A 24,539-nucleotide genomic window follows, 5' to 3' on the forward strand; every position below is an offset into this window, starting at 1 on the left:
TGTTACAAAAATAAAAAAGCAAATACAAAATTAAAAAATTAATATCTCTTTTTGTTGAATGGCCTTTTTGAGCATGACTCAAGAATAATTGTTTTATGAACCACATAAATCATGCTTTGTGTTACCCACCAGGCAAGAACAAATTGTTAATGTTTGTCATTAACAAAAGAATAATGCAAGAGACTTGTAATTTGCTTCATTGCCACAAATCAACTTCAGCCATTACCCTAATAGGATTGATTGCTTTGGAGTTCTCATGGTCCATTTTCTCTCAAAGTGTCACCATCACTTAAGAAAATTGTTTAACCACACATTAGGTTGAATATGGGACATTTAATGTATGAATTTAGACCCAACTTCCACCAAATAGATTTGTATACTAGGTGAACTCATAAATTTCTATTTTTCACATCATCAGCTATTTCACAATCTTGAAGGGTGGTTGTGTTCGCATATATAACTGTTGATTTCCTGTGAAATTTCAAAATAATAAAAAAATAACGACAATAACAAAAGCATCACAATTCCATGGTACAGCGACAAGTAGGCAATAGTGAAGACTTAGTCTGTATCACTCGACCGTCTACTATTGATATGAGCTTCAATAAAAGGTTTAATGTTTCCATCCAAAACAGAATTGAAGTCAGGCAGTTGGATGCCAGTTTTTACATCTTGTACTAGCTTGTATGGGTGAGAGACATACCTTCGCGTCTCTTTTTGCCATATATTGACGATGGCTTCTCTCTTTATGCAACTTACATTGGAAACTCCTTGCTCTCCCGCAATCACAAGAAGTTTGGCTTTCAATCGATTAAGGGCCTTCATCTTATTTGCAAAGTGGTTCCTCTCACCTGCAGATGAAAATATCACTTTTCTTCTTCTTTGAAGTAACAGAAACCAGGGAGGAAATGCCATAGATACAAGATTAAAAGTTATTTCCTCTGCTAGTGAAAAGAGAAGAGAATATAGTTAGGAAGTGAATCAATTATTCACAGTGTGCAGTACAGTAACCATTTTATCAATGACTCTAGGCAAACTAGGATTGCTATATGCAAACATTTCCTTCAATGAAACACAAAGAATGCCAAACATTTCCTTTAATTTTGAGGACAATGGAAAAAACAAGAGAGCAACAGAAGTATTTTGATAGGCTTCCTTAGGTGAATTAAAAGAAACTTCTTCGGTGCATTATTTGTCAATAGCCAGTCAAATGATGTGTCATTCCAACTTATCATTCTGTGCACTAAAAACTCCAGGGTGAGGGAAAGTAGCATAACTGAAACTCATAAAAAAAAAATTCCATTTCAACCTCCAGATAAGCACAGAAACAAAGAATGGAACCGAAAATGCAGGAGCTACTCCACCTCCCCCCACCTCACTCTCCATGCAGTTTGATATCCCATTCATACAAGTTCCTTAACACTCATAAAACCGTCGAAAGAAGTAACATTGTGAACCTAGGAGTGGCAGAAGTGCCATTTATCATATCCTATCCCTCATGTGTTGCTGCTCGTCCTTGAAATTGCTAAATACTCTAAGGATGTGTACGTGGAAACATTTTTCTAAATATCAGGATCAGAGGAAGATTGTCTGTTTTCCTGATCAGAGGCATGTTACTGGATTAGATGACAAGCTTTCTAAAAGAAATAAAAATACTGATAGGACGAAAACCCAATAATATATCGGTAATGAAACCTAGAAAATCATCAAGCACCTGAGGACTGAACTGCAATGCCAGTAGGGATATGCTGAATGCAAGCTGCAGGTTTAGCAATACTCTGCCTTTCTCCTGGCAAGGAAGGGGATGAGAAAAGCAAATCCTCATCACTAATTTGCAGGTCAGGAGATGTTTCCAAGAAGAGAGGAACAACATCTACACATGCTAACGTAGCCTGCAAGATCAAATTTAATTAACAAAAAGGCTAACCGTTGCATAATGAGCATAACATTCGTAAAACACTCACCTAAAAAGGTGAATTGAAATAAAATTGATATTAGAAGCTATAGAACAAAAACGAATTCATAGAAAGTAATCAAGAATGTTATGGTGGATGCTTTGGTTCCAGGGGAAGAGAAATGTGGATAACCTCGAACTTTAGCCAGAATGGAAACAGTAGTTTTTACCTCATGAGGAAAAGAACCATTCGGAAAATTAATGAGGCAGTGAGCACCTGTCTCTCCTGAAAGATAGCCAAAAGCATACTCAAATTCGAATTCAATAGTTGCGGACTTGACACCACCATTCTTGCAGCAACACTTATCAACTACCCTTCCTCTATATCCTTCCTTGTCAGCCCATCTAACATACATGTTGAGAAGTTGTTCTGCCCATATCTAAATTTGAAAACATTAGTACTTTGAGTAAGAGATGGTACCACATTCCATTGTTTCATATACACAGATCATATTGCAACTCAACCCAATAGAACTTCATATAAACCATGCAGGACTACCATGCTCATTGAATGAATTAACACCTTAAATAACTTGGATATCCATATATACAATTCAATCAATGCGCAAAATTATACAAGAGGTGAGGCTTACAAAGATGAAGATTTCTTCTCAGAATTGGTAAGTTGGGGTAAAAGATAAAGAAAAGGAGGAAGCATGATTCAGTAGTTGAATACTGAAACTTGTTAAGGTTATCTAATAATATTCGATAAAAGAGCCAACAATGAGTTGCAACCATTTAAGTGAACAACAATGCATGATAAGATTGACTCCCTCTGTAATTTTAGACTTATTTTAATAGGAGCAAACTAGAGATAAGGACAACTGTAACAGTAAGGCTAATGTAAATTCTTGAAAACAAGAAAATCAACAAGCTATGAGCCTACGTTGAAATTAAAGAAACATATAATTTGGAGCAACATCTCACAGACCAAATTAAAAATGCGGAATTCAGAGGAAAAAGAACCGATGATAAATCTTAACAGTTCCCATCATGAGTAGGAACCCAGCATCCACAACGGCTCAGCTATAACAATCAGCAATATATGCATCTATGGTTTACTTGGACATAAGCATCTGCGAACCTGATAGCAACACAAAATTTTTTCACACCACTAGTTGGATGAAATTTTTAGGAAGGTTTATTACTATCAACTGAAAAAGCTTGTTGTCCAAGGACCAACAAGAATGAAACATTAACATACGCATTGTTTACCCATGTGCACTGCCATTTATAACAAGTCCTCCAGAGAGGCAACTCTTTTGTTTACACATTTTTTCTCTTCTAATTTGAAAGAAAAGGCAACTTGTGACCTGGATATTGAAGCTGCATTCATTTTTCATTTTCCAAGATTTACTATTTCAATCAAACTTAAAATTAAGAGCAAAACATGAAGACCAAACCTCAGGACAGATGCCATTTGATCCAGCTTTAATAGTTACAGATGCTCCTTCCACGTCATTTGGCCCACGAAGAAGCTTGGACATCTCATACTGATCCAATAGCTTGCTCACATCTAAAGATGCACGGTATGCTCGCTTGAAAAGCCCATAATCGATAGCTTCCATCTCAGCCAACTGTGATATCAACTTTGCTTCCTCAGCCTGCAGAAAAAAGCAAACAAGCTCCAATCGTTAATTTTACTTTAGAAAGAATAACATTGTCTAGGGACAAAGTTCTGAGATTGTCCAAAAAGCTTATTGAGGTTAAAGATTTATGAGCATACATCAAAACAAATAAACTGGAGTTTGGTCAAGATGAGTATGTTTTACATTTAATTTGTAGACATCTAAAGGTCATGTATGGTTTGTATCAAGAGGCCAAGGAAAGTACACTGAATCAGAACAATGGCTACCGTCAAATTATAGGCATACAAGGTTCATCTATGTGGATCTGTTACTATAGTGAAATAAGAATTCACACATAGAAATCCAATAAATCCAGTATAAGCAACACATTACCTTATATCGTAGATCTTTGAGAGCATTAACTACTTTGAGACTGTCAGCTAGCTTGACAAGAACTTCATTGGATTTAGTTGGGTCATCCCAAAGGTTATAGTTACGGACCATCGCTTCCTGCTTAATTCTTGTTGCTTCCTCGAGTTCTAGTGCTGTTGTTGCTAAACTCTCAGCACGAAGAACTGCATCTTCAATCTTCTTTTTCAACGAAAACAAGCCTAAACAGGTCCAATTTTTATTTCAAATCGAAACCAAGATGTACAACAACACAAAGATATTGCAAAGTGACTAATTCACTAGTAATGGTACCAATTTCGTTAGAAGCTAAATTACAGATTCTAATTTAGTGACATCAGTGATGTCAATCTACACCATTGGATTAAAGAAGAAAGATGGTTGGAATTTCTGCCAAATGTTTTAGGCCAAAATTCAAGTGAAAAAGGTCCCAAGTTGTTCACCTAATGCATTGTAAACCAAAAAAAAAAAATGGCCATCATGCTCAATATCAAATCACTAATAAAAGTTTCCACATGTAAATGGAACGGGCGAGCAATTCAAAGCCAGTGGTCACAACCTTTTCTACGACAAAATAACTGGATTAAGTTAAATTTGTTAGACAGTAAGCATTACAATTAACACTGTAACAACACTTCTCCTTGTCTGAAAAAGCTTAAGGCACAGCTACTTAACATATTCCAAAAGCAACAATTAGCAAACCTTAAGTAAGTTCAGCACTTGCTGTACTTGACAATTAGTGATTTTATTCAACAGCAGCAAGGTAATAAACCACAGCACTTCAATATCAAAGATACCCAGATACCCAAAATTTTAACATTAAGCAATTAAATTTTAACCGGGTGGAAACCATTTGAAGGAAGAGAACAGAATATATATATGTACACACACACACACACACACATGAAAGGGACATTAATGCAGTTTCAGCAAAAAGAGACGAACCCAGTTGTTTGTAGACCTTGTTTTTCTTGTCAGTGGAATGAGAAGCTCCGATTGTGAAGCAAAGAAGCTGAGCTTGTGACTTGCTTCTGTTCTTACTTGTACAAGCTTGCCATGAAGCTGAACTAGTAGTTCCAGTTCCTCCTACAAATAAAGGCTCCGCAGCCATTTTACTTTTCTTTTTTTTTTGAGCTACAAATTATAGCTGAAAGCAGAAACAAAGATAAAATCGCGGGCTTTCCAAAAGGGAAGCGTCATGTCTGATTGTTAATTATTTGGTCTGTGTACCTTGGAGATGGCTAAGGTACAGACGCTATACCTAACAGCTGCACCTTAGCCAGCTTCACAAAGGGTGCATTTGGTAAGCAATTTCTCTCTCCTGTGCACGTGTGTCCTTCCACCATTGGGTGTGTACCTAACAGATAATGTACCCTAGCAAGCTCCGTTGTTTGTTTGATTGAGTTTGAGAGTTGAGACGTGCGTGCGAGTCCACGTACTGGATTCTCGCTCTCTCTCTTTTGGCGCGTCTTATCCTCATGTTTTGTTCATTTGCTCATGCCATGTCAGCTGTCTATATGATCAAAATCACCTCCCTAAATAACTGAGGTAAAAATTAGAAATGGTATTATTTTTCAATTAGTGTTCTTTAATTTCATTTGTTTTAGGAAGAAAAATTAGTGTTTTTGTAGTAATATCTTTAAAGGTTAAAATTTTTAAATAGGAGTGGGTACGGGGTTGATTTAGATCTAAATCGATCTAAATCAATTGATTTATGTCCACTATATAAATTTTGGAATGACAATGGTGTGGGGTTCTCTTCATTCTATTAAAAATATCGCCATCATTCTCTTAATAAATTTAGTAGGGTGAAGATGGATAATTCTCGTGTGGGGAATAATTTCTCTATTCTCACCCCATTCCCTGTTTACTTATTGATAGTACCGCATACATAATTTCATTAAATTAAAAGTTAGAGACTTAAAATAAAATCATCACTATATTATAAAGTATTTAAATTATTGAAAAAAATCCAAAAGTTTGAAACAATATCTTAAAATGGTATCTAAACTGCAAAATGTTTGCATATACTTTTGTATGTCAAGATCAAGCTACAATTAAACTATTAGTCAATAGTAGAATATTTCTAACTTACCAAACTTTGCTCAAAATTTTTGAAGAATGAGGTTTGATTTGTTTGAAGAGAACAACAACTTAAGAGAGAAAAGAAAATATAACAATGTTAACGGTTGTATAACAATAATATTTTAGGTTTTTCTTTTAGTTATACTCTATTTATATCATGTAAAAATAAAAGAAAATATATTAACCAATATTGTAATTGATAAAATAAAATTATTAACTAAAAATTAAAAAAATATTTACATATAATGGGGATTGTGGTGGGTTGCGGTAGGAAGTACAAAAAAAACTTTATCCCATCAAAAATTTGGAATTATTTTTCTTCAATTCTCCACCTTATTCCCCAAAAATAATTTAAAATTCACCTCATTTTGGGATGTGGCCTTATGAGGTCCCAAACTCATAGAGAATTTTGATATTCTTACATAAATCGAATGGAATCGATTGAATTGATTCAATTTTTTATTCAGTTTCAAATCAATTCAATTTTTTTAACTAATTCTTTTATATTTTGTAATTTTTCCCGATTTCTAATTTTTTTATGTAAACCAACAATTTTTTAAATTAACCGAATCGTCGGTTCAGTTCAATTAACCCATTTGTTTTTTACCTTTTCCTAATTCTGAATAAAATTATGTAAAATTGCTTCCTATCACTTTTTATGACTTCAACGAAGACATTGACGCTTCCCACCTCCTCTTTGTCCTTGGTGAATAAGAATAGTGCTTAGCACCTACACCTTCAATTCCGATATGGGCCGCACTAACGATCATGTTATTGTTAACATATATGTTTCCATAATATTGATTTTGATGATAACAAACAAGAAGAGGGAGAAATTTGTGGAATCATTCTTTAAATACATGAAATATTTGTCATCATCAAAAAGGGGGAGATTGTTAACATATGTTTTCATAATGTTGATTTTGATGATAACAAACAAGATTAATAATAATTAATCTTTTAAGCTCAAATTATTTTCTTTTTAAATAAATCATTATTTTCACATTTTAAAGGTTTTATATTTAATGGAAAAATGATTTTATGAAATTATTTGTTCTTTCAAGTTTATGGTTTAATTGAAAGAATTTTGAAAACTTTGAAATCAACAAATATTGCTTGAAATTTTGGAGAAGAACTTATTTGAAAAGTGTCATAGCATTTTGGGCTACATCATAATTTCAAAAATTTTTGGGATTAACAAATCATTACATAGAAATTCTGAAATTAGACCTATTTGCAAAGTTTCATAACGTTTTGGGCCGTAATATAGTTTTATAAAGTTTTGGGGTCAAACTATAATTTTAGAAAATATGTCACTGCAGCAGTTACTGTAGAAAACGGCGATACGACATATTGATAATGGCTCACCGACATCTAACAGAATTGAAGATTAGCCTCTGGACCTAAACGGCGATCCGACAATTTTGATAAACGGCTCGCCGATATTTAACAGAACTGAAGATTAGCCTCTGGACCTAAACGGCGATCCGACATCTAGATAACGGCGATCCGACAGTATGCAGAAAGTCAATAACGGCTAGTTTTCTGCTCCAACTATAAATAAGCTCAATCCAATTCAAACAAGAAGATTTCCAACGATCATCATTGAGCAAAATATTGAGAATACAACTTTCATTGAGCTTTAAATCCTTGTATTCATCTCATTCATTCACACATTGAGCTTTCATTTGTGATCAAACACATTGTGTGAGAGAAATTCATTTGTAATCCTTTTTGTAAAATCAAGTTAAAAGATTGTAAGTGTTGGGATACACTTGGGTTAAGAGATTGGGGATAATCTCTTGTTGTGAAGGTCCATTGACACCTTGGAAGTCAATTGTAAGCATTTGAAGCCTTGGAGGCTTGCTTAGTGAAATCCTCAAGCCCGGTGAGCTTGGAGGCATGGACATAGGCGGGGATTGCCGAACCACGTAAAAATCATTGTGTTTGTTTTCTCTTCCCTTAATCTTTTTATTGTGCTTGATTGATTTATTTGTTATTGCTTTAAATCCGTTTTAGATTTGCATTGAGTTTTGTTTTAAAATTGAATAATTTTTAATATCCCAATTCACCCCCCCTCTTGAGTTGCATACTTGTATTTCAGTTATTGCGTTGCAGTATTGCACCTTTTAAAAAATATAGCAAGGCCTAGAGCTTTGCATAGGGTCTAGGCTCCGAGAAAAACCTGATAACAACAAATAGAAAATGTCAAAAGTGAATAAAGATAGAATTTTAAATCGAACCTTAATGATCCGATCCTAACCCAACAGCTTCGATTCAAAACCGGGTCAACCCGGCCAAACCAAAAAATAAAAAATATGGGTAATTTTTACTTTCCTCCCTTGAGTTTTGGGCTTTTTATACTTAGATGGCGAAGATCTGTTTATTAGTGAAAACCCCCTACGAAATGCAAACGTTGGTTCTCTGTTAGTCAGTTATGAGCACTTTGGTAATCTAATTTGACAAGCAAAAGTTTTACACATTTTGGTTGACATGAACCAGTGAGTTGTCAAATCATTTTGAAAAATTATGTCTTAATTTATAAAGCAAAATTTGCAAAACAATTCAAAGCTTAAAAAAGATCTTTCTGTCTTGAATTTCAAAGTGGACTTTTCTCTTTCATGAAGCACGACTAAGAGCTCTTTGATCGAAGGCTAAAAAATCTTCCTTGTTCATAAAGCAGTATCCATTAGTTGAAATCGCTATGTTGAAGCCAATAACATGTTAGTTTCTTACAATTTGTTTGGGCAAATTTAGAGTGTTTTGATACTACTGTAAGTCAAAAATGTCGAGTGGGTGCTTGATTTCTTGTTTTGATGAAATTTGTGGAACTATAGAGTATAAAATTCAGAACGATAAGGTTTTAGCTTATGTCGAGTAGGTGCAAGCAAATGGTTTCAACTTATGTCTGCATTTGAAATTCAAACATGTGATGCACATGACGAATTTTTTTAAGTGATGAGTTTAACAATATAGCATAATGATGGATTAATGTTTAATTGAATTATTATTAGGCAGTTTTTTTAGTGATCATAAGTTAATATATCTCTTATTTTTGTTTGTACCTCCTCATTTTTGGAGCATATTCCTGGTATTAAGGTAAGATTTGACCTAACAAATTGAAATTTCAATTTTAGAAGTATTGTTAAAATTTGAATTCACATATGAATACAAACATTTGTAAAAGCTAATGTGGGAATGTTATATCATTGATCCATTAGAAAATGATTGTGTGGAATTTAGGGAAAAATGCTTTGAAAGTTACTACAATTTTACTAGTCAAAACTTATAAAGAATCTATCAAAGTAGCTTTTAGTTTCTTTTAACTATTTAGGAAGGTATCTATACTCCAAACAAGAGTGGAATTGGTTATAATCAATTGATTGACATTCTATCATTGCATTATAGAGCAAAACGCTAGTGAACTAGCGAGTCAGTAACATATAAAAAATACTATCATAGCTAGATAGTTAGTGTAATTAGACCATTTTGATGTTCAAAGTGTTACTGCTCCAACACAATAATAAATTTGTTTTCTTTAAAATAGTAATACTTTTATCATAGCTTATGTTATCAAACAACAGTACAAGTCCAGAAATTGTTGAAGACATTTTCAACTTTTAATTAGAAAGATGAGAAAAAAAACGTATCCGTTTGCACTTAGTCATTTATAAAATATTTGTTTTGGAAATTATTTTTTTCACTGTTGTTTATGGAAAACAGAGAACTAACTTTGAGAAACAATACTAAACACCCCTTAACATTATTTAATGTTGTACTGTAACTCACTTGTTTTGGGCTGATTTGCACATTGGTATTATAGTCACATATTGTTTGCATTTAGTATTTAATACATTTTAGCTTTTTCTTTAATATATGTAGAATTTATTTATGTTGTTTTATGGCATTGCAATGTTATGTATTATAATGTTGAAGCAGTAATTAATAGCAAAGTAACTTAGATTGGTTATGTTATTCCTAACCATTATTCACCGGCCAAGCTTTAGGCTAACATTAGGGACATTTGTTGGGGTAAGCCCATTAGACATGCTACTGGCTTTAGAGCTCAGCTGCTATTGCCTTGGACATCTGATGGCAGGGACTTGTTGAGTGACAGTGACATGCAGCAGGCTTTCAAAGAACTGAAGGATAAAGGTTATAAATGGGCAAGATTCAAAGTGACATCTTTTATAGGGCGTGAACATATAGTAACATCTTTAAATGGACAAAACACAAGCAAAGAACAACCACAAGACTTGATAACTCCTAAAGATCAGTTCTCTGTCAATCTCAATGCTGATCCTGAGATTAATTAGAATAAATTGGATGATGTTGAAGAAATTAACAATAATAAGCATACTATGACACAAGTCAGCCTTGGTGGTGGTTTTGTACTCAAAGATGACATTGCGGTTTAGCTCGGCTTTCAGAATTCTAAAAAAAGTGGTGAGATTTCAATTGAGTCAGATTTTATTTCTAAATCAACTTCAAGTGATAAAATAGAGCATCCTACTATTGAACTCGAAGATGTTGATGGTTTGCCTAATGCGATTAATGATGAAAATACAATATTAGATGGTGAAGAGAGTGACCACGGTCTTGATGATTACCAGTCAGGTGATGACACTGGTGATTAATCTGATTCTTCTGATGATGAAGTTGCTGTTTGTGTGAGGTACGACACTAACTCAGGTGGATTTGAGTTCACACCAGATGGAGATAACATTGTTCTAAGGCCTGGTCAGTTATTTATGGATGTTTATGAGTTTAGGAAGGTGTTGAGCGTATATGCTACTAGAAATGGGTTCAAGTTGCATAGACTTAAGAACAAAAAGGCCTTAGTGACAACTAAATGTGCTAAACTAGGATGTACATGGAGAATCCATGCTAGACCAAATTGGAACAGCAAGTCATTCCAAATCAAGACTCTATGTGATGTTCATATGTGTAGTGGGATTGATGATGACAATAAAAAAGCTACTTCAACCTAGATTGCAGCCACTTGTCTCCATGTCTTCAAGTCAACTCTTGAAGTTAGTGTCAAAATAATAGCAGTTGATCTCTTAAAGAAGTATGTAATTGAGTGTAGTGTTCATAGGTTATACTAGGGATGACAATTTAACCCGGACCCAGACAAACCCGGATATTCCGAATTGGGTTCAACCCGCACCAGAATAAAATAAATCCAGTATTCAAAATTAATTTTATCAACCCGCATATATGCGAGTCCGGTTCCGAGTTTGGGTAAACCCAAAAATCCAAAATCCGAACCCGAATATATTTATCTTAGTATTATTTTTAATTATTTTTATATTATAAATAGGAAAGAAAAATCAGCCATAATTCACACTTCTATAGTCGCAGCCACCAAACCAAAGCCATTCTTTTCCTCCCTCTTCAACTCTTTCTCTTTCATCTAATCTTCGTCATCTTCACACTTTCACAGTTGTCCTAGCCAAAGCAAAGTATTCTTTTACTCTCTCTTCAACTCTTCTTTTCATCAAATCACTGTCGTCACTCGTCATCCCTTCGCCACCTTCACTGTGTTTCATGTTCATCATCATCACCGCCTGTCGCTTGTCTATCTATTTCATCGGTTTTGGTCGACGTTTGTCTGCCTTCGCGATTGTAAGTAATCACGGCTGTGGCACTATGTTCATCATCATCTTCATCGGCCTCCATTCGTTGCTTCGCTGGATACAGATCTTTAAAATTCATAAATATTGAATCTATGAATCATCAGTTTGAATTATAGATCTATGTTATGGATTTGTATTTGTGAATGTTTCATTGCTTCGAATCATTGAAATTAGAATATGTATTTGTGTTTGATCTTTTAGAATTTGGGATTTGTATTTGTAATTGGTTTCTTGAGTTGATTAAGTGATTCGGGTTTAAAACTCGTAATTCGAAAACCTGAATTTTTTTTAGTTGAACTTGTACCGGACTCGGAGGCAATAAATTTGAGTTTAAATTTGGATCCGGAACAACATTTTAGTATCCAGGTCTAGAACTAGAACGACCAAACTTGGACCCAGACTCGAACCTAGATTTCGCTATCCTTAGGTTATACAGAGCAAAACATAAAGTACTTGATATGCTTGGCCAAGATCGCAAGAAGAGTTACAGCAAAATGAGTAGATACCAACTGGCTCTATTAAAGTATAACCCTAGATCGACAATAGCTATTGAGAGGGAATTTAATGGAGATGCAATTCACCCAATATTCAAAAGATTTTTCATTATGTTTGATGCAAGTAAGAGGGTTTTTTTTTTTAAAAGGGTGCATACAATTTATAGGGGTCGATGGCTGCCATTTGAAGGGCCATATAAAGGAGTTTTACTAACGGCAGTGGGCATTGACGCTAACTATGGGATATACCCACTAGGCTTATGCTTAGTAGAGTGAAAACACTCACTCTTGGGTGTTTTTCATGGAGGTTGTATGATCGGATTGGCTATTATGGAGGAGAAGGCCTATGTTTCATGAATGATCGGCAGAAAAGAGTGCTCAATGCAATTGATAGGGTATTTCCAAATGCAATCAAGAGATACTGTTGTAGGCATATTTATGCCAATTTTAAGAAAAAGTTTCTTCGCACATTGTTGAAGAAAGTATTCTGGAGAGCATGTATGAGTCCAAACTACTCAGAATTCAACGAAAACATTGAGAAATTGAAGAAAATTAGTGATGCTGGTCACTAGTGGCTTATGAACATTCCAACTGCATACTGGGCTAAATATACTTTTCCTAACTACAACAAGTGCAATCATGTGACTAACAACATGACTGAATCCTTCAACAATTGGATCAATAGTTTCAGAGGCATGCCTAGTGTTAGAATGCTTGAAGAGATAAAGAGAAAGGTTATGAAACTTATTCATAAAAGGAATGAGGCTGCAACAAAGTGGAATGAACATCTACTATCTCTTAGCAGGAGGAAGATTGTGGAAGCACAAATTGAAACAAGATGTTTGACAGTGATATTTGGTCATGAAAACATGTTTGAAGTGATGGAACATTTTTCTAAATTGTTCATGGTAGATTTAGGTAAAAAGACTTGTGATTGTGGGGAATGGCATATATCTGGCCTACCTTGCAAGCAGAGTGTATGTTCTATTGATGTAAAGAGGCTGAACATTGAGGATTATATCCATACTTATCTAAAAAATCAAGCTTTTGTCAACACTTACAAGTATCAATACTTCCTTTTGCCCGATGAGAATAAGTGGCTATTGGTTCCAAATAATAATTTGCAACCACCTATTGTGATCAAGTCTGTTGGCAGGCCACAGACAAAGAGGAGGAAAGCAGCTGATGAACCAGCAACATTCAAGAGCAGATCAAGTATCAAATGCTCAAAGTGTGATCACTGGGGTCATAACAAGAGGACATGCAAAAGGGCAACAGTCTCTGGCAAACAGGTTAGCTATCATTTCTATTTCATTAAGTAGTTAAGTTGAATTAATTGAATTACTTTTGATGTAGTGTGTGCCACATGCTATGAATAATTAAGGCAGATCTAGTTCTGATCAGCCTGCAACTCAAAAGACTACTTGCATTGCATTATCTCAATCTAGTGTCCATGACAATGGTGAGTTTGATTCATAATTCTCTTAATGGTTTTAGCAATCAGCATCCATCTTTATAATTTTAATATGAGATTGTTTGTTTTATTCATGACAACAAGACATGTTACTCAAGAATGAAACCATTAAAGTTATAGCATCCAGCATGTGAAGCAGATCAAGTGCAAATGTAAATGAAATAAAATAACAGTGAAGCATAGATTGACCATTTTTTAAAGGGATCAGATGATACAACATCTTATTATGAGCAGAATGATGGAGATGACTAATTATAGGTTTGAGCATTTTGTTATTTATTTTTTTCGTACATGATACTATTGTGCAACCAAAGATAAACTTGCTTGGTTAACACCTGCAAACTATCCATGAATTTGTAGGAACCTGTTTATATTTAGTTACTTCATGCTTTGTGATGGCTTTTCGAATGTAGCCATGTATGATACGACTTCAATTATTTAATGCTGGAATGGAATTTAATGGATTAGCTTCACACTTGTTCTGGGTTGGTTTGCTTGTTGGTGTATTATAGTTTCAATTCAACTTCAGTTTTGCTACTATTAATTGAAATTATTATAACCAAATTATTGTAATTTCACTTAATTTTCTAATAATGCTTAAAATATTCATGTTATCAATTAGATAAGAGTTGCAGTATTGAAGTTTAATTTTATGTTCAAATCAAATAAGGTAGTTCACATTGTATGCACTTAGCAAATATAAGTTGCGTTTGTTTTTTTTATAAGAAATCTGAATAGGTCTGAATTTTGCTGAAGTCTGAATATGTCTAAATAAAAATATCTGAATGACATATTTGTTTTCTCTTTTTTGACACTTGAAGAGAAAAACTTAAAAAATAGTAGTTTGACATAAATATCATTTTAAGTGGTGCATATATTTGTTTTTCACAATTTATAATTTTCATAGGTTGGTTAGTTTGGTAGCATTAAATAAAAAATACTATCATTGTTGATCTTAATTTAATTTTGTAATAAAAGATGTAATTATAACATCAAATTTTATTATAAAGTCAACACTGTTGTTTTAGTTTTGATTCATCACAATGGACATAATTTGATTTGTTTAATATTTCAGTTTAATTAATGTTATCATGTGAATAAAAATTTAAAGCAATTAAAAAAAATCAAGAATAATACAAAAATATTAGGTTTATAGATAATATTGGAAATACATGAATTATTAAGGGTATTTTTGAGATTTGAAATTAAAATTTTTCATTTAGACTTCAGATAAAAGTGAACTTTTTTTACTTTTTCTATTCAGATAAAATTATCTGACAATAAGTGATAAGTTAAAAAACATAACGTAAAATAAATAGATATCTGAAAAAAGTTATATCAGATTTCAAACTAAAAAACAAACAACACCATAGTATCACAACTTTATGAAGACTTAAGCCACTATGACTAGTTACAAAAAAGGGCATTATAACTTTACTACATTTTCATCTTATCATTACTCGTTAAAATAGTCAAAGTACAACTTATTACAAAAGCTAAGCTAGAAACTTAGGTTAATCATTTTAGTGCAGTACCCATAAGAACACTCAGGAAAATAAATAAGTTATTGAAACAGGGGAAATTTACGAAAATAACCATTAATATTTTATTATTTTCGCAATTAACCCTCTCAACTTTTTTCTATCAACATTAGCCAAACACAAGTCTTTCTTCCCAAATTACCCTTCTTTATAGAACAAAACCAACATTGTTTCTCCCATATCGCCAAACCAAAAGCAGTTTTTCACTCTTGAATCATCAGCCAACGGCGACCGCAAAAGACAACGGTAAAAGCGATATCCGATCATAATCTATCCGGATCCAACACAAATCGACATCACTTAATGGTATGAATTATTTTCTGAACTTACTGAGTCGGGTGAATCTGAATCTAGCAACAGGCTGCCTGTCGCACCCACCCTGGAGATTCATTAAAGCTGTATTATTTTAATAGGACTCAAATAATTTTTTTTATAATTTCAGGCTTAATGGATTCAGTTGTACTTGAATTGTGTTACGATGGTTGGTGGGAGACATTAGAGAATGGTCGTATGGAGTACGTGAATGGTAAAAATCGAGCTTTTTTGGTTGGAAAAAATTATCTGTTTGATCAGTTATTGACAAGAGTATACGAGGTGTTACAAATAAACCCTAATGACTATAGTATCACAATGAAGACAACTTTGAGGTCTAGTAACACATTATATCATATATGTGCAATGCCCATGGATATATGTGATGATGAAATGGTGAGGGTTGTGTTGCATATGGCATCTGACGTAGCTATTTTTGGATGCATTCCTATATTCGTGACCACATCACCTCGAGTTCCAAGCGAAGGTATTGAGCCACATGTCGATACAGAAACTTCGTTTACAACAAATATGTCTGGCCCCGATAATGATGAAGAGGTGTTGCCAAGGACAATATCGCTACAGCAATATTACTCTCCAATCCACGACAATTATGACAACATTGATGATAATGGCGTTACGTTACAGGATGTTGGAGCAACGATATTTCCAATAACAACGTCGTTGGAGCAACGATATTTTCCGTATCACAACAATGATTTTCGGGCGGTTGATTACCTAGAAAATAATGTCGGTACGTGTAATTGGGCAAGGTCTCAATTTGAAGGTAGGAGGTACAACATTCTTACCACCAACATCGCAGAGAGTGTTAATGCTTTCATGAGGGAACCTCGAAAATTTCCTATTACTCATCTTGTTGATCACTTTAGGAAAACATTGCAGTAATGGTTTTATGATAGAAAAATTGTGGCTGAATCAATGACTACTCGGCTAACAACATGGGCGGATGAAATAGTCACTGAGAGGAGAACTGTAGCTGAAAGAATGATAGTTCGGTCGGTGTCTCCGCATCGCTTTCAAGTTATAGGCGGTGGGCTTAAGGAAGGGTTGGTTGACTTGCAAAAGAGAACTTGCTCCTGCAGAGTGTTTCAGCTTGATCAGCTTGTGTGTGCTCATGCAATTGCGGCGTGTCTAACACACCGGGTGGATTTTATTAACCTTTGCTCGGACTTTTACATTACAGAATCGTTGGCGATGGCTTATGCACAACCAGTGGAGCCAGTTGGTGATGTGGCTGATTGGGAAGTTTCAGATGAAATTCAGGAGATGCAAGTATACCCACCAGTTAAGGCACCACCACCTGGCCGTCGTAAAGAGCTCAGAATACCCTCGGCTGGCGAGGACGTTGACCGGCGGACTGTAAGATGCGACCGGTGTCATGAACTAGGCCATAATTGTAGGCGATGTAAGAATCCTATTGCGTCGACTCGAAGTTAGTTGTATTTTGTGTGTTATTCGTTGGTTAAAACTATTATTGTTTTTGTGTTTCGTTGGTTAAAACTGTTAATGTTTTTTGTATTTCGCTGGTTAAAACTGTTATTGTTTTTTGTGTATTGTACACTTATATTTCATAAAACTGTTATTTTATTAAATAGTTCAAAATGTGAGGCATTAAAATTATATAAACTTAAGTGCGCAAATTAAAAATTAAAATTACTACATAGGTCTACAATATAATATCGTCATTAAATATATCAACCGCAATCTTCTTTCTAAAGTACTCGACATGACTAGCGTTAAACTCCAATCTAAGCCCGAACATTAAATACATCGTAACCATCAATACGAAAACACCGCAATCGCCAGTTCCGGGCTCTTGTTGCGGCGCGCTCTTAACTGCGATAACTTTCCACGGGTCTTCACTCCGCAACTCAGTTCGGATATTGTAGAAGCCAACATATTCCAACCATCGAGGGAATATAACTTCAAGTGGCTTGAATTTCAACTTGTACCTTTTGTTGTCGCGAAATGTGAGTAATGAGTCATAAATCCAGACTTTATTTTTCCGAAAGTCAACTCATGCTAGTACCCAATGCGCACCGTCCAAGTTAACAGGGATGAGTAACTGCATATAAAAATTGAAAAACATGTTCGTTATATATGCAATTGAAATACAACAAAGAAAAAGCAACAACTCGAATATTTTCATTATAGAGCATGTGAAATGTAATAAAATACATACCATATCGACATCCGTCATTGATTTTGACATTGTGTGCTATCGCCCACAAAGATAACTATTCAAGCGGTCGTCAAATACCATTGAATCGACTGCACAATTCCCGTTATTCCATAACTGATTCAAGAACACCTAGTACATAGATAACCAAGAAATGCATAAATTAATAAAACTTAAAGGCAATAATTAAAAAAAATTAAATAGTATTTATAAGTTTTGTCGGCACGTTACCAAAAAAAATGTGTCAGTATGTGTGACACGTTGGAGTAAGGCATTTGGATACTGCCGTTGTTTCTCGCTAATCAAGCGGAGATACTCGTGAATATGCTGTAGAGAAACAGAAATATTACGATTTTAAAAAAATTATACACAAATCCACAACAGTATACACCACGAGGAAAATATAAATACCTCATCGCCTAGCCATCCCATCGAAGTTGTCCCCAAAATTATTTGAAAGAATGACCGCGGGTGCTGGACTCTTCGGCGGACTCTGCTATCACCAGTGAACCATCGATCAAACTCAGCAAACAGACTAGAGTCCTCCAATCCTCTCAGTGGATTTACATCTACACTCGTATTCATGTCAATTGCATCTCCATGATTTGGGGTCGAGGTAAAGGCCGGACGTTCTGTCCTCGCCTGACCGGTGGAATCATGTAAGGACTGTTATAAACATACGATAGTATGTACGCACGGCCGAACTTACTAACGCCTGGAGGCACCTCTGTGAACACCTGCACGCTCTCCCCACTAACATCCCCGTAGAAACTATACAATGATGTGGGCGTAGACAAATTTTCATTGCCCACGTCAGTATACACTCCATAGTCATCCGGGGCCTGTACATTCGCCAAAAAGAACATATTAAATAACTATCAAATTAAAAGTTAAACGAACATAATTATTAAATTTAAATTAACTTACCGCATACGAGCGTGCAGTGGGAGAATCCTTATTTGGACATTTAGAAAATGTGTCGATGAAGCCAACAACGGTTTCTTTAAAATCTTTTAATTCTGACTTTATTTCATACACATTACAATTAATCTTATCCAGCCGTCGTCGTACGTAATCATTAAACTGTTTTGTCCTCGACTATTACAAAAGAAAAAAATAAAACTTTAGAATAACAATAAAATAATAATAATTTATAAAGGAAAAATATCGTATATTATTTATAACCTCAGAATCCCGTGCGTCATCAGAGTTGTCTGTTTGCTGCTGGTGGTCATCAACAGCTACCTCATTCTCAAAAGTGTCATGACGTTGCTCTGGTATTGGGTTTGGTATGTCGTCATGATCGTCATGCTCGTCTGATTGCCTTGTAACCGACGGCATCACGTTGATTGAGGGTTGGTGCTGTAAAAAGTATTATTTAAAATTAGTAAATGAAAAGTCAAAAATTTCGATTAACAAGTTTTTAGTACTTAGAGTATACCGACCTTATGAACCCAGTCTGGAATGCTTGGCAAGTAATCCTTCACAGAGAGCCAATATTTTCTGCTACTCTCCTTTGAATTTGGCTCAAGAGTTTGTAAAACGTCCCCCTGCCATAAATTCAATTGAAAATTTTAAGTAAGTATACATAACTTAAATTTAGTAAAGTTAAAAAAATACGTAATACATAGTACTTACAAGACGAGATTCGTCGTTGAAGAACGAATAAACCTCCGCAAAGTTGATTCTCGAAGACGCCATGGGCTTCCATTGCAGAATGCGGGGAATCTTATTCTTCGTTTTGACGACCCATGTTGATGGCAACCCTCCGATTGCTTCGTAAATCCAAGCCTACAACAACCAAAGTGAAAAATCAAATAAAACAACTATCAAATATTTAATACTATAAAACTTATTAATAAACAAAAAAAAGCACTTAAACCCCAGACGTAAAGCCGTAAAGATTGTATTTTTCAATATTATGATCTGGATTTTTCAACCGAGTCTTCTTAAATTTCTCGTCTTTCTCGAACAGTGCATTGTCAAGACTCTCGTAAATCATTTCCCACAACAATAGACCTCATGGACGCTTTCGGAAGTACTGTATATCATCAACTTGGTCAAGCCAATCAAAATTAATTTGACAGTGATTTTTTCTTGCATTTAATACTCTGTCCGCAAAATAAAACAGCGCAATCTTTAATGCGTCCATATCGTCCATTTCCTCGAATTTTAACTCCTTAAATACTGCATCGAATTGCTTCACATTAATCTTACGATGCACACCACCAAAATACGTATTCCGTAGCCTCTGCTCCATTTCATCATTTTTTTTATTGGTATCAACACCAAATGAAAGTCCAGTAACCAAGCACCATTCGACAATTGACAAGCGAATCAAATGCTTACCAATTTGAAACCATAACTAATCCTCACGGCTATCTTCTTCATGGGCCACTTGCCGCAGTAAAAGATTGTGCAAAATTACCCTACTAAATGGAAAACTTCGACACTCCAAGAAATGCCCAAATATATCTTTTTTTAACATACTCAACTGCCGCTTTGTTAATTTTTCCTCGATGGCTTTTACGACCGAAGATAACATACACATGCTCGAAATTCGACCAGGAAAGTGATCAGCATAACGAAAATACATCTTGCCTACTTTAATATCCCGTGATTCTGATTTCACCATGTATCTGTAATATTTATAAAATTATTACATTACATTTACAGAAAAAAAAATTGACTCGTTAAAAAAAAAACTCTAATTTTTGGTGCGACAGGCTTGGTGCAACAGCGTGCCGCGCATGGGCGCGCGCGCGCGCCCTGTCTCCCTCCCTCCCCACCCCCAAAATTAAGCGCAATCACTCCAAAATCGAAAACAATACTCCCAAACACCACCAACCACCACAAACATCATCACCACCACTATTATTCTCAAGCTATAACTATTATTATTCTAAAATCTCATTTTAAATTAATGAAAATAAGAAAAATGACTAACCTAGGTTTTGTTGAAGGTTGTAGATCGTAGATCGGATGCCGGTGAGAGATGGAGCCGCCGCCGACGAGGGTCGATGTCGCCGCCGATGATGGGAGTTGGATCGGTTTGGGAGAGATGAGTGAAAGGGAGTGTTGGAGGAGAGATGAGGGAGGGGTATTTTGGTCTCAAATGTTGTTTTATGGCTAATGTTGATAGAAATATTTTTGGGGGGTTAAGATGAAAAAAAGCAAAATTTTTTTGGTTATTACTGTAAATTTCCCTTGAAACAGAGTACAACTTTTAGTAAGCCACACATCACTCCACCTTGTTCTATTGTCTTCACTTTATGCACATCACTTAGATCTTATGCAGGAATATTTTGAGCTTGATAAAGTTTTTTCAAAATAGTCTTTACTTCATTTAGGGCACTTAGTACTTCTTCAAGTTGTGCATTCACTTGTTTCTGTGTTACTGCACAACTTCTATGACCTTCAAAGAATGCGCTATTGTCGAAATCACTTGGTTCTAGCCTTCTAGGCACCACCACTGGAAAAAATCACAGACATCATAAGGGCAGTTGAAGAATAGCATGTTTGGATTATCTTCAGTCTCTGAAATTCGAACAATGGCACGTACTCTGCAAGCACAACTAAAATTCTAAACTTGATCAAATTTTATTAACTTGACTCTTCCATTTCATACTGCCCTTATTGTATCTACTCTTCTTGATGGTTGTTGCACATAACCCCTCTAAATCCATGTTGTTGGGATTGAAAGATTGAGAGAAATGTAGTTAAGTCTAGAAAGTGTTGAGAGGAGGTGGTGAAGCTTGCAAACAATGCTCTATATTTAAATAAGCAAATTTGTGGCAATGTGACGGTTGGGATTCAACAGTCCAATTACAACAGTAAGTATTTGTTTTACCTTTACTTAAATTTTTGTCTTTTTATGTGAATATTTTGGTTAATACGATTTATTGTTGGGGTTACAATTATCTTTTTATTTGTTGAATTCAATTGTAAATAACTCATATTTAAGGAGTATAATAGTAATATTGTAGTTGTTATAATCTTAGCGCCAAAATTTTCAAATGTGTAAGATTTTGAAAATCTAAACAAGGACATTTTAAAATTTTTTACTTCCACTAATAGTTAAACACAAAATTAACTGACGGTAGAAAAATTTTCACTAATGAACGGACCTTCGCCGTCTAAATGCAAAACGTCCAAACCTCAAGAGAGGAAAGTAAAAATTACCCTAAAAAATATTTTTAAAACGGAGCCCTCGTTCTGACCTAGTCAAATCAAAACAAAACCCGCCAAACGAAAAATCCCTATAATTCGGGCGAGAAGAACCTGCTGCCTGCACGTCGAGCGTCAGCCCAGCTGCTACCACCCGCTGCCGTTACTCTGCCATCCGTCGTCTTCCTTCTTCCTTACGCCGCTATCTTCGAGTTTGATACTTGTTAGTTAATCTTCAGTAATTGTATAATTTTTATTTGTGTAGGATTGGTTCGCCTCTGCGCTTGTTTGCCATCTGTTTTTAAGTTATTTTTAATTAGATTAGCTTCGTTTTTCCTTTGATTGAATTTCGTTATACTTTTTCCTAGGTTTCTATTCTCAGCGAGAAATTGCTTGGAATATTTAAGTACAGTTCATATCGTAGTTCTTACAGTCAATTATGATCTCAGCCAAACCTTAGAATTTGAATTGGAAATGTTGGGTACAGTTCATTTACGTACTTTTTTTTTTTTGGTGCAGAAGCAAAGCTTATTTTGTCAAAATGAGTTAGATATCTCAAAATGCTGTTTCTAGAAATAGATTGAAGACAAAAACAGAGGATCGTGAGGTTCCTTTGGCTGAGGAAGAGAACAAAGATGTTGAGGATGGAAAAGACTGATTTGGAAACATCACGGGATAAGAAGAGAAAGAGAGAGAAGGAAATATGAGGGGAAATAGAATAAATGAAGGAAATGAAAAGGTGGGAGAACGTTTTGTTTGGATCTCTCTATGATTCTATTGAATTTGGGAAGGAAGATGAGGAAAAGGTCCAAGATGAAGCTGAGACTGGTTCTGCCATGTACTTCGTGGACCCTTCTGCTAATAGCATGTTGTCTACTAATGAAGATGATGCACAATTCTCAGAGGAAAGTGATTATGAAGGGGAAACTTGGCAAAAGAAACCTGCCTGGGTGGATGAGGAAGAGGAAAATACCATTGTAAATATAGCTAAAGTTAACAGGTTGAGGAAGCTGAGGAAGGAAGAGGATGAGAGTTTGATTTCTGGTGCGGATTATGTTTCAAGACTGAGGGCTCAGCATGTTAAACTGAACTTAAAGATTGGGCCCAGCTGATTCACGGTCAAGGGATGGTGACCCTCATGATGAATCATCAGATGAAGAAACTGGGGCTGTGGTGGCTCGTGGTCATGAGGATGTTGAAGCTGTTGATGATATTCTAAGAACAGATGAAGATCTTGTTGTGAAGAGCAGCGCCAAGTTGTCTCCTGGACTCCTTGAATTCTCGAGACTTGTAGATGCAAATGCTGAGGATTCATCGAATGGTCCTATAAATTCAGTTCAGTTCCATCGAAATGCTCAGTTCCTACTTGTTGCTGGGTTGGATAGAAGACTAAGATTTTTTCAGATTGATGGCAAACGGAATACCAAAATACAGAGCATTTTCCTTGAAGGTGTCCTGTTCGAAAGGCATCTTTCCTACCTGATGGTTCTCAGGTCATAATAGCTGGAAGAAGAAAGTTCTTTTACAGTCTTGATTTAGTGAAAGCAAAGGTTGGAAAAATAGGTCCCCTGGTTGGTAGGGAGGAGGAAAGCTTGGAATTTTTTGTAGTTCTCCCTGATCCAAGTACAATTGCATTTGTGGGCAATGAAGGTTATATCTTGTTGGTCTCGTCTAAAACAAAGGAGCTGATTGGAACTTTAAAGATGAATGGAACCGTTCGTTCTCTGGCATTCGCCAATGGTGGGAAGCAATTGCTGAGTTCTGGAGGTGATGGGCAGGTCTATCATTCGGATTTGATAACAAGAATGAGCATCCATAAGGCAAGGTGCATTAATGATACAGCTCTTTGCACTTCCCCCGATGGAGCTTTCTTTGCTGCAGGTTCTGACAGTGGGATGGTGAATAATTACAACGGGGAGATATCTCTAATGTAGCACTAAATTTAGGCTGCCGCTAAGTTACGTGAACGTAACTTGCACCCCTCTTACAGCTACAGTACCCGGCTCCACCAGGGGTACTGTAGCTGTGAGAGGGCCGTAAATTACGTTCACGTAACTTACGGCTCTCTCCTAAATTTAACACTAAATCATCTTGGGGGTATCTCTAATGTAGCACTAAATTTAACACTAAATCATCTTTTATACTATTTTTGGTGTAAAATACTTCTTCAATGTAACACCAAAATCAACACTAAAATGGTGTAATGAATAGTATTGCACCATATTTGGTGTTAGAAAAAAAAAGTTTCAAATATCCTTATATTTTATCATATTTACATATATGTCCTATTTTATATAATATTTTAAGTTATTATTATTATTATTATTTTTGTTATTTTTTTAATTTTTGAATATTATACTAATATTTTAAATAAAAAATATTCAACACAAAAATTAATAATAAAAATAAAATGTCAATAACATTAATTACTAGATTACATGTTACAAAATTAAAAATACAAAATTAAATTAACACAAATTAAAAAAGCTACTACTACTAGCATAAATTAGAACAATTATTTAGTAATATGGGAGATCATTATTATATCCTCCAATATTATCAAAATATTGGCCAATATTATTGGAAGTATTTTGAGATGCTTGGCCTTGCTGAGATATTCTCTGCAAAATCTTAATTTGTTCATTTTGAAAATATTGACATAAGCTCGGATTACATATCAAATTTAAATCTTTAAGT

At 35.0% G+C, this 24,539-nt stretch overlaps 2 protein-coding genes, 1 long non-coding RNA gene and 1 pseudogene across 3 annotated transcripts; 2 read left to right on the forward strand and 2 right to left on the reverse strand.

Annotated features, from left to right (window-relative positions):
- Positions 1-418: 418 nt before the first annotated feature.
- LOC18033576 (peptide chain release factor PrfB3, chloroplastic) lies at positions 419-5,254 on the reverse strand. The gene is made up of 6 exons (XM_006421153.2): positions 4,876-5,254; positions 3,916-4,133; positions 3,358-3,558; positions 2,125-2,334; positions 1,715-1,892; positions 419-851 (listed from the first exon to the last, which is right to left on the reverse strand). Exons 1-6 carry the CDS (start codon positions 5,039-5,041, stop codon positions 562-564), a joined length of 1,263 nt encoding a protein of 420 aa, XP_006421216.1. The 5' UTR covers positions 5,042-5,254; the 3' UTR covers positions 419-561.
- Positions 5,255-16,414: 11,160 nt separating this feature from the next.
- Positions 16,415-16,933, forward strand: LOC112099885. Its single transcript, XM_024187393.1, has one exon. It carries the CDS (start codon positions 16,415-16,417, stop codon positions 16,931-16,933), a length of 519 nt encoding a protein of 172 aa, XP_024043161.1.
- A 2,062-nt stretch (positions 16,934-18,995) lies between these two features.
- LOC112101198 lies at positions 18,996-19,483 on the reverse strand. The gene is made up of 3 exons (XR_002907308.1): positions 19,314-19,483; positions 19,121-19,225; positions 18,996-19,037 (listed from the first exon to the last, which is right to left on the reverse strand). It is a non-coding gene; the product is annotated as an uncharacterized LOC112101198 (long non-coding RNA).
- A 3,081-nt stretch (positions 19,484-22,564) lies between these two features.
- LOC18032584 lies at positions 22,565-23,782 on the forward strand (annotated as a pseudogene).
- The last annotated feature ends 757 nt before the right edge of the window (positions 23,783-24,539 follow it).

This window comes from Citrus clementina, unplaced genomic scaffold, assembly GCF_000493195.1.
Source record: "Citrus clementina cultivar Clemenules unplaced genomic scaffold, Citrus_clementina_v1.0 scaffold_9, whole genome shotgun sequence".
NCBI lineage: Eukaryota > Viridiplantae > Streptophyta > Magnoliopsida > Sapindales > Rutaceae > Citrus > Citrus x clementina.

What these genes read in the sequence shown, in the direction of transcription:
- LOC18033576 (XM_006421153.2), bottom strand. Translation starts at nt 5,041, where the DNA reads ATGGCTGCGGAGCCTTTATTTGTAGGAGGAACTGGAACTACTAGTTCA. An exon ending in TCAAAGATCTACGATATAAG is followed by an intron (nt 3,559 to 3,915) that starts GTAATGTGTTGC and finishes TTTTTTCTGCAG; the next exon opens with GCTGAGGAAGCAAAGTTGAT. An exon ending in CAAATGGCATCTGTCCTGAG is followed by an intron (nt 2,335 to 3,357) that starts GTTTGGTCTTCA and finishes TTTCAAATTTAG; the next exon opens with ATATGGGCAGAACAACTTCT.
- LOC112099885 (XM_024187393.1), top strand. Translation starts at nt 16,415, where the DNA reads ATGACTACTCGGCTAACAACATGGGCGGATGAAATAGTCACTGAGAGG.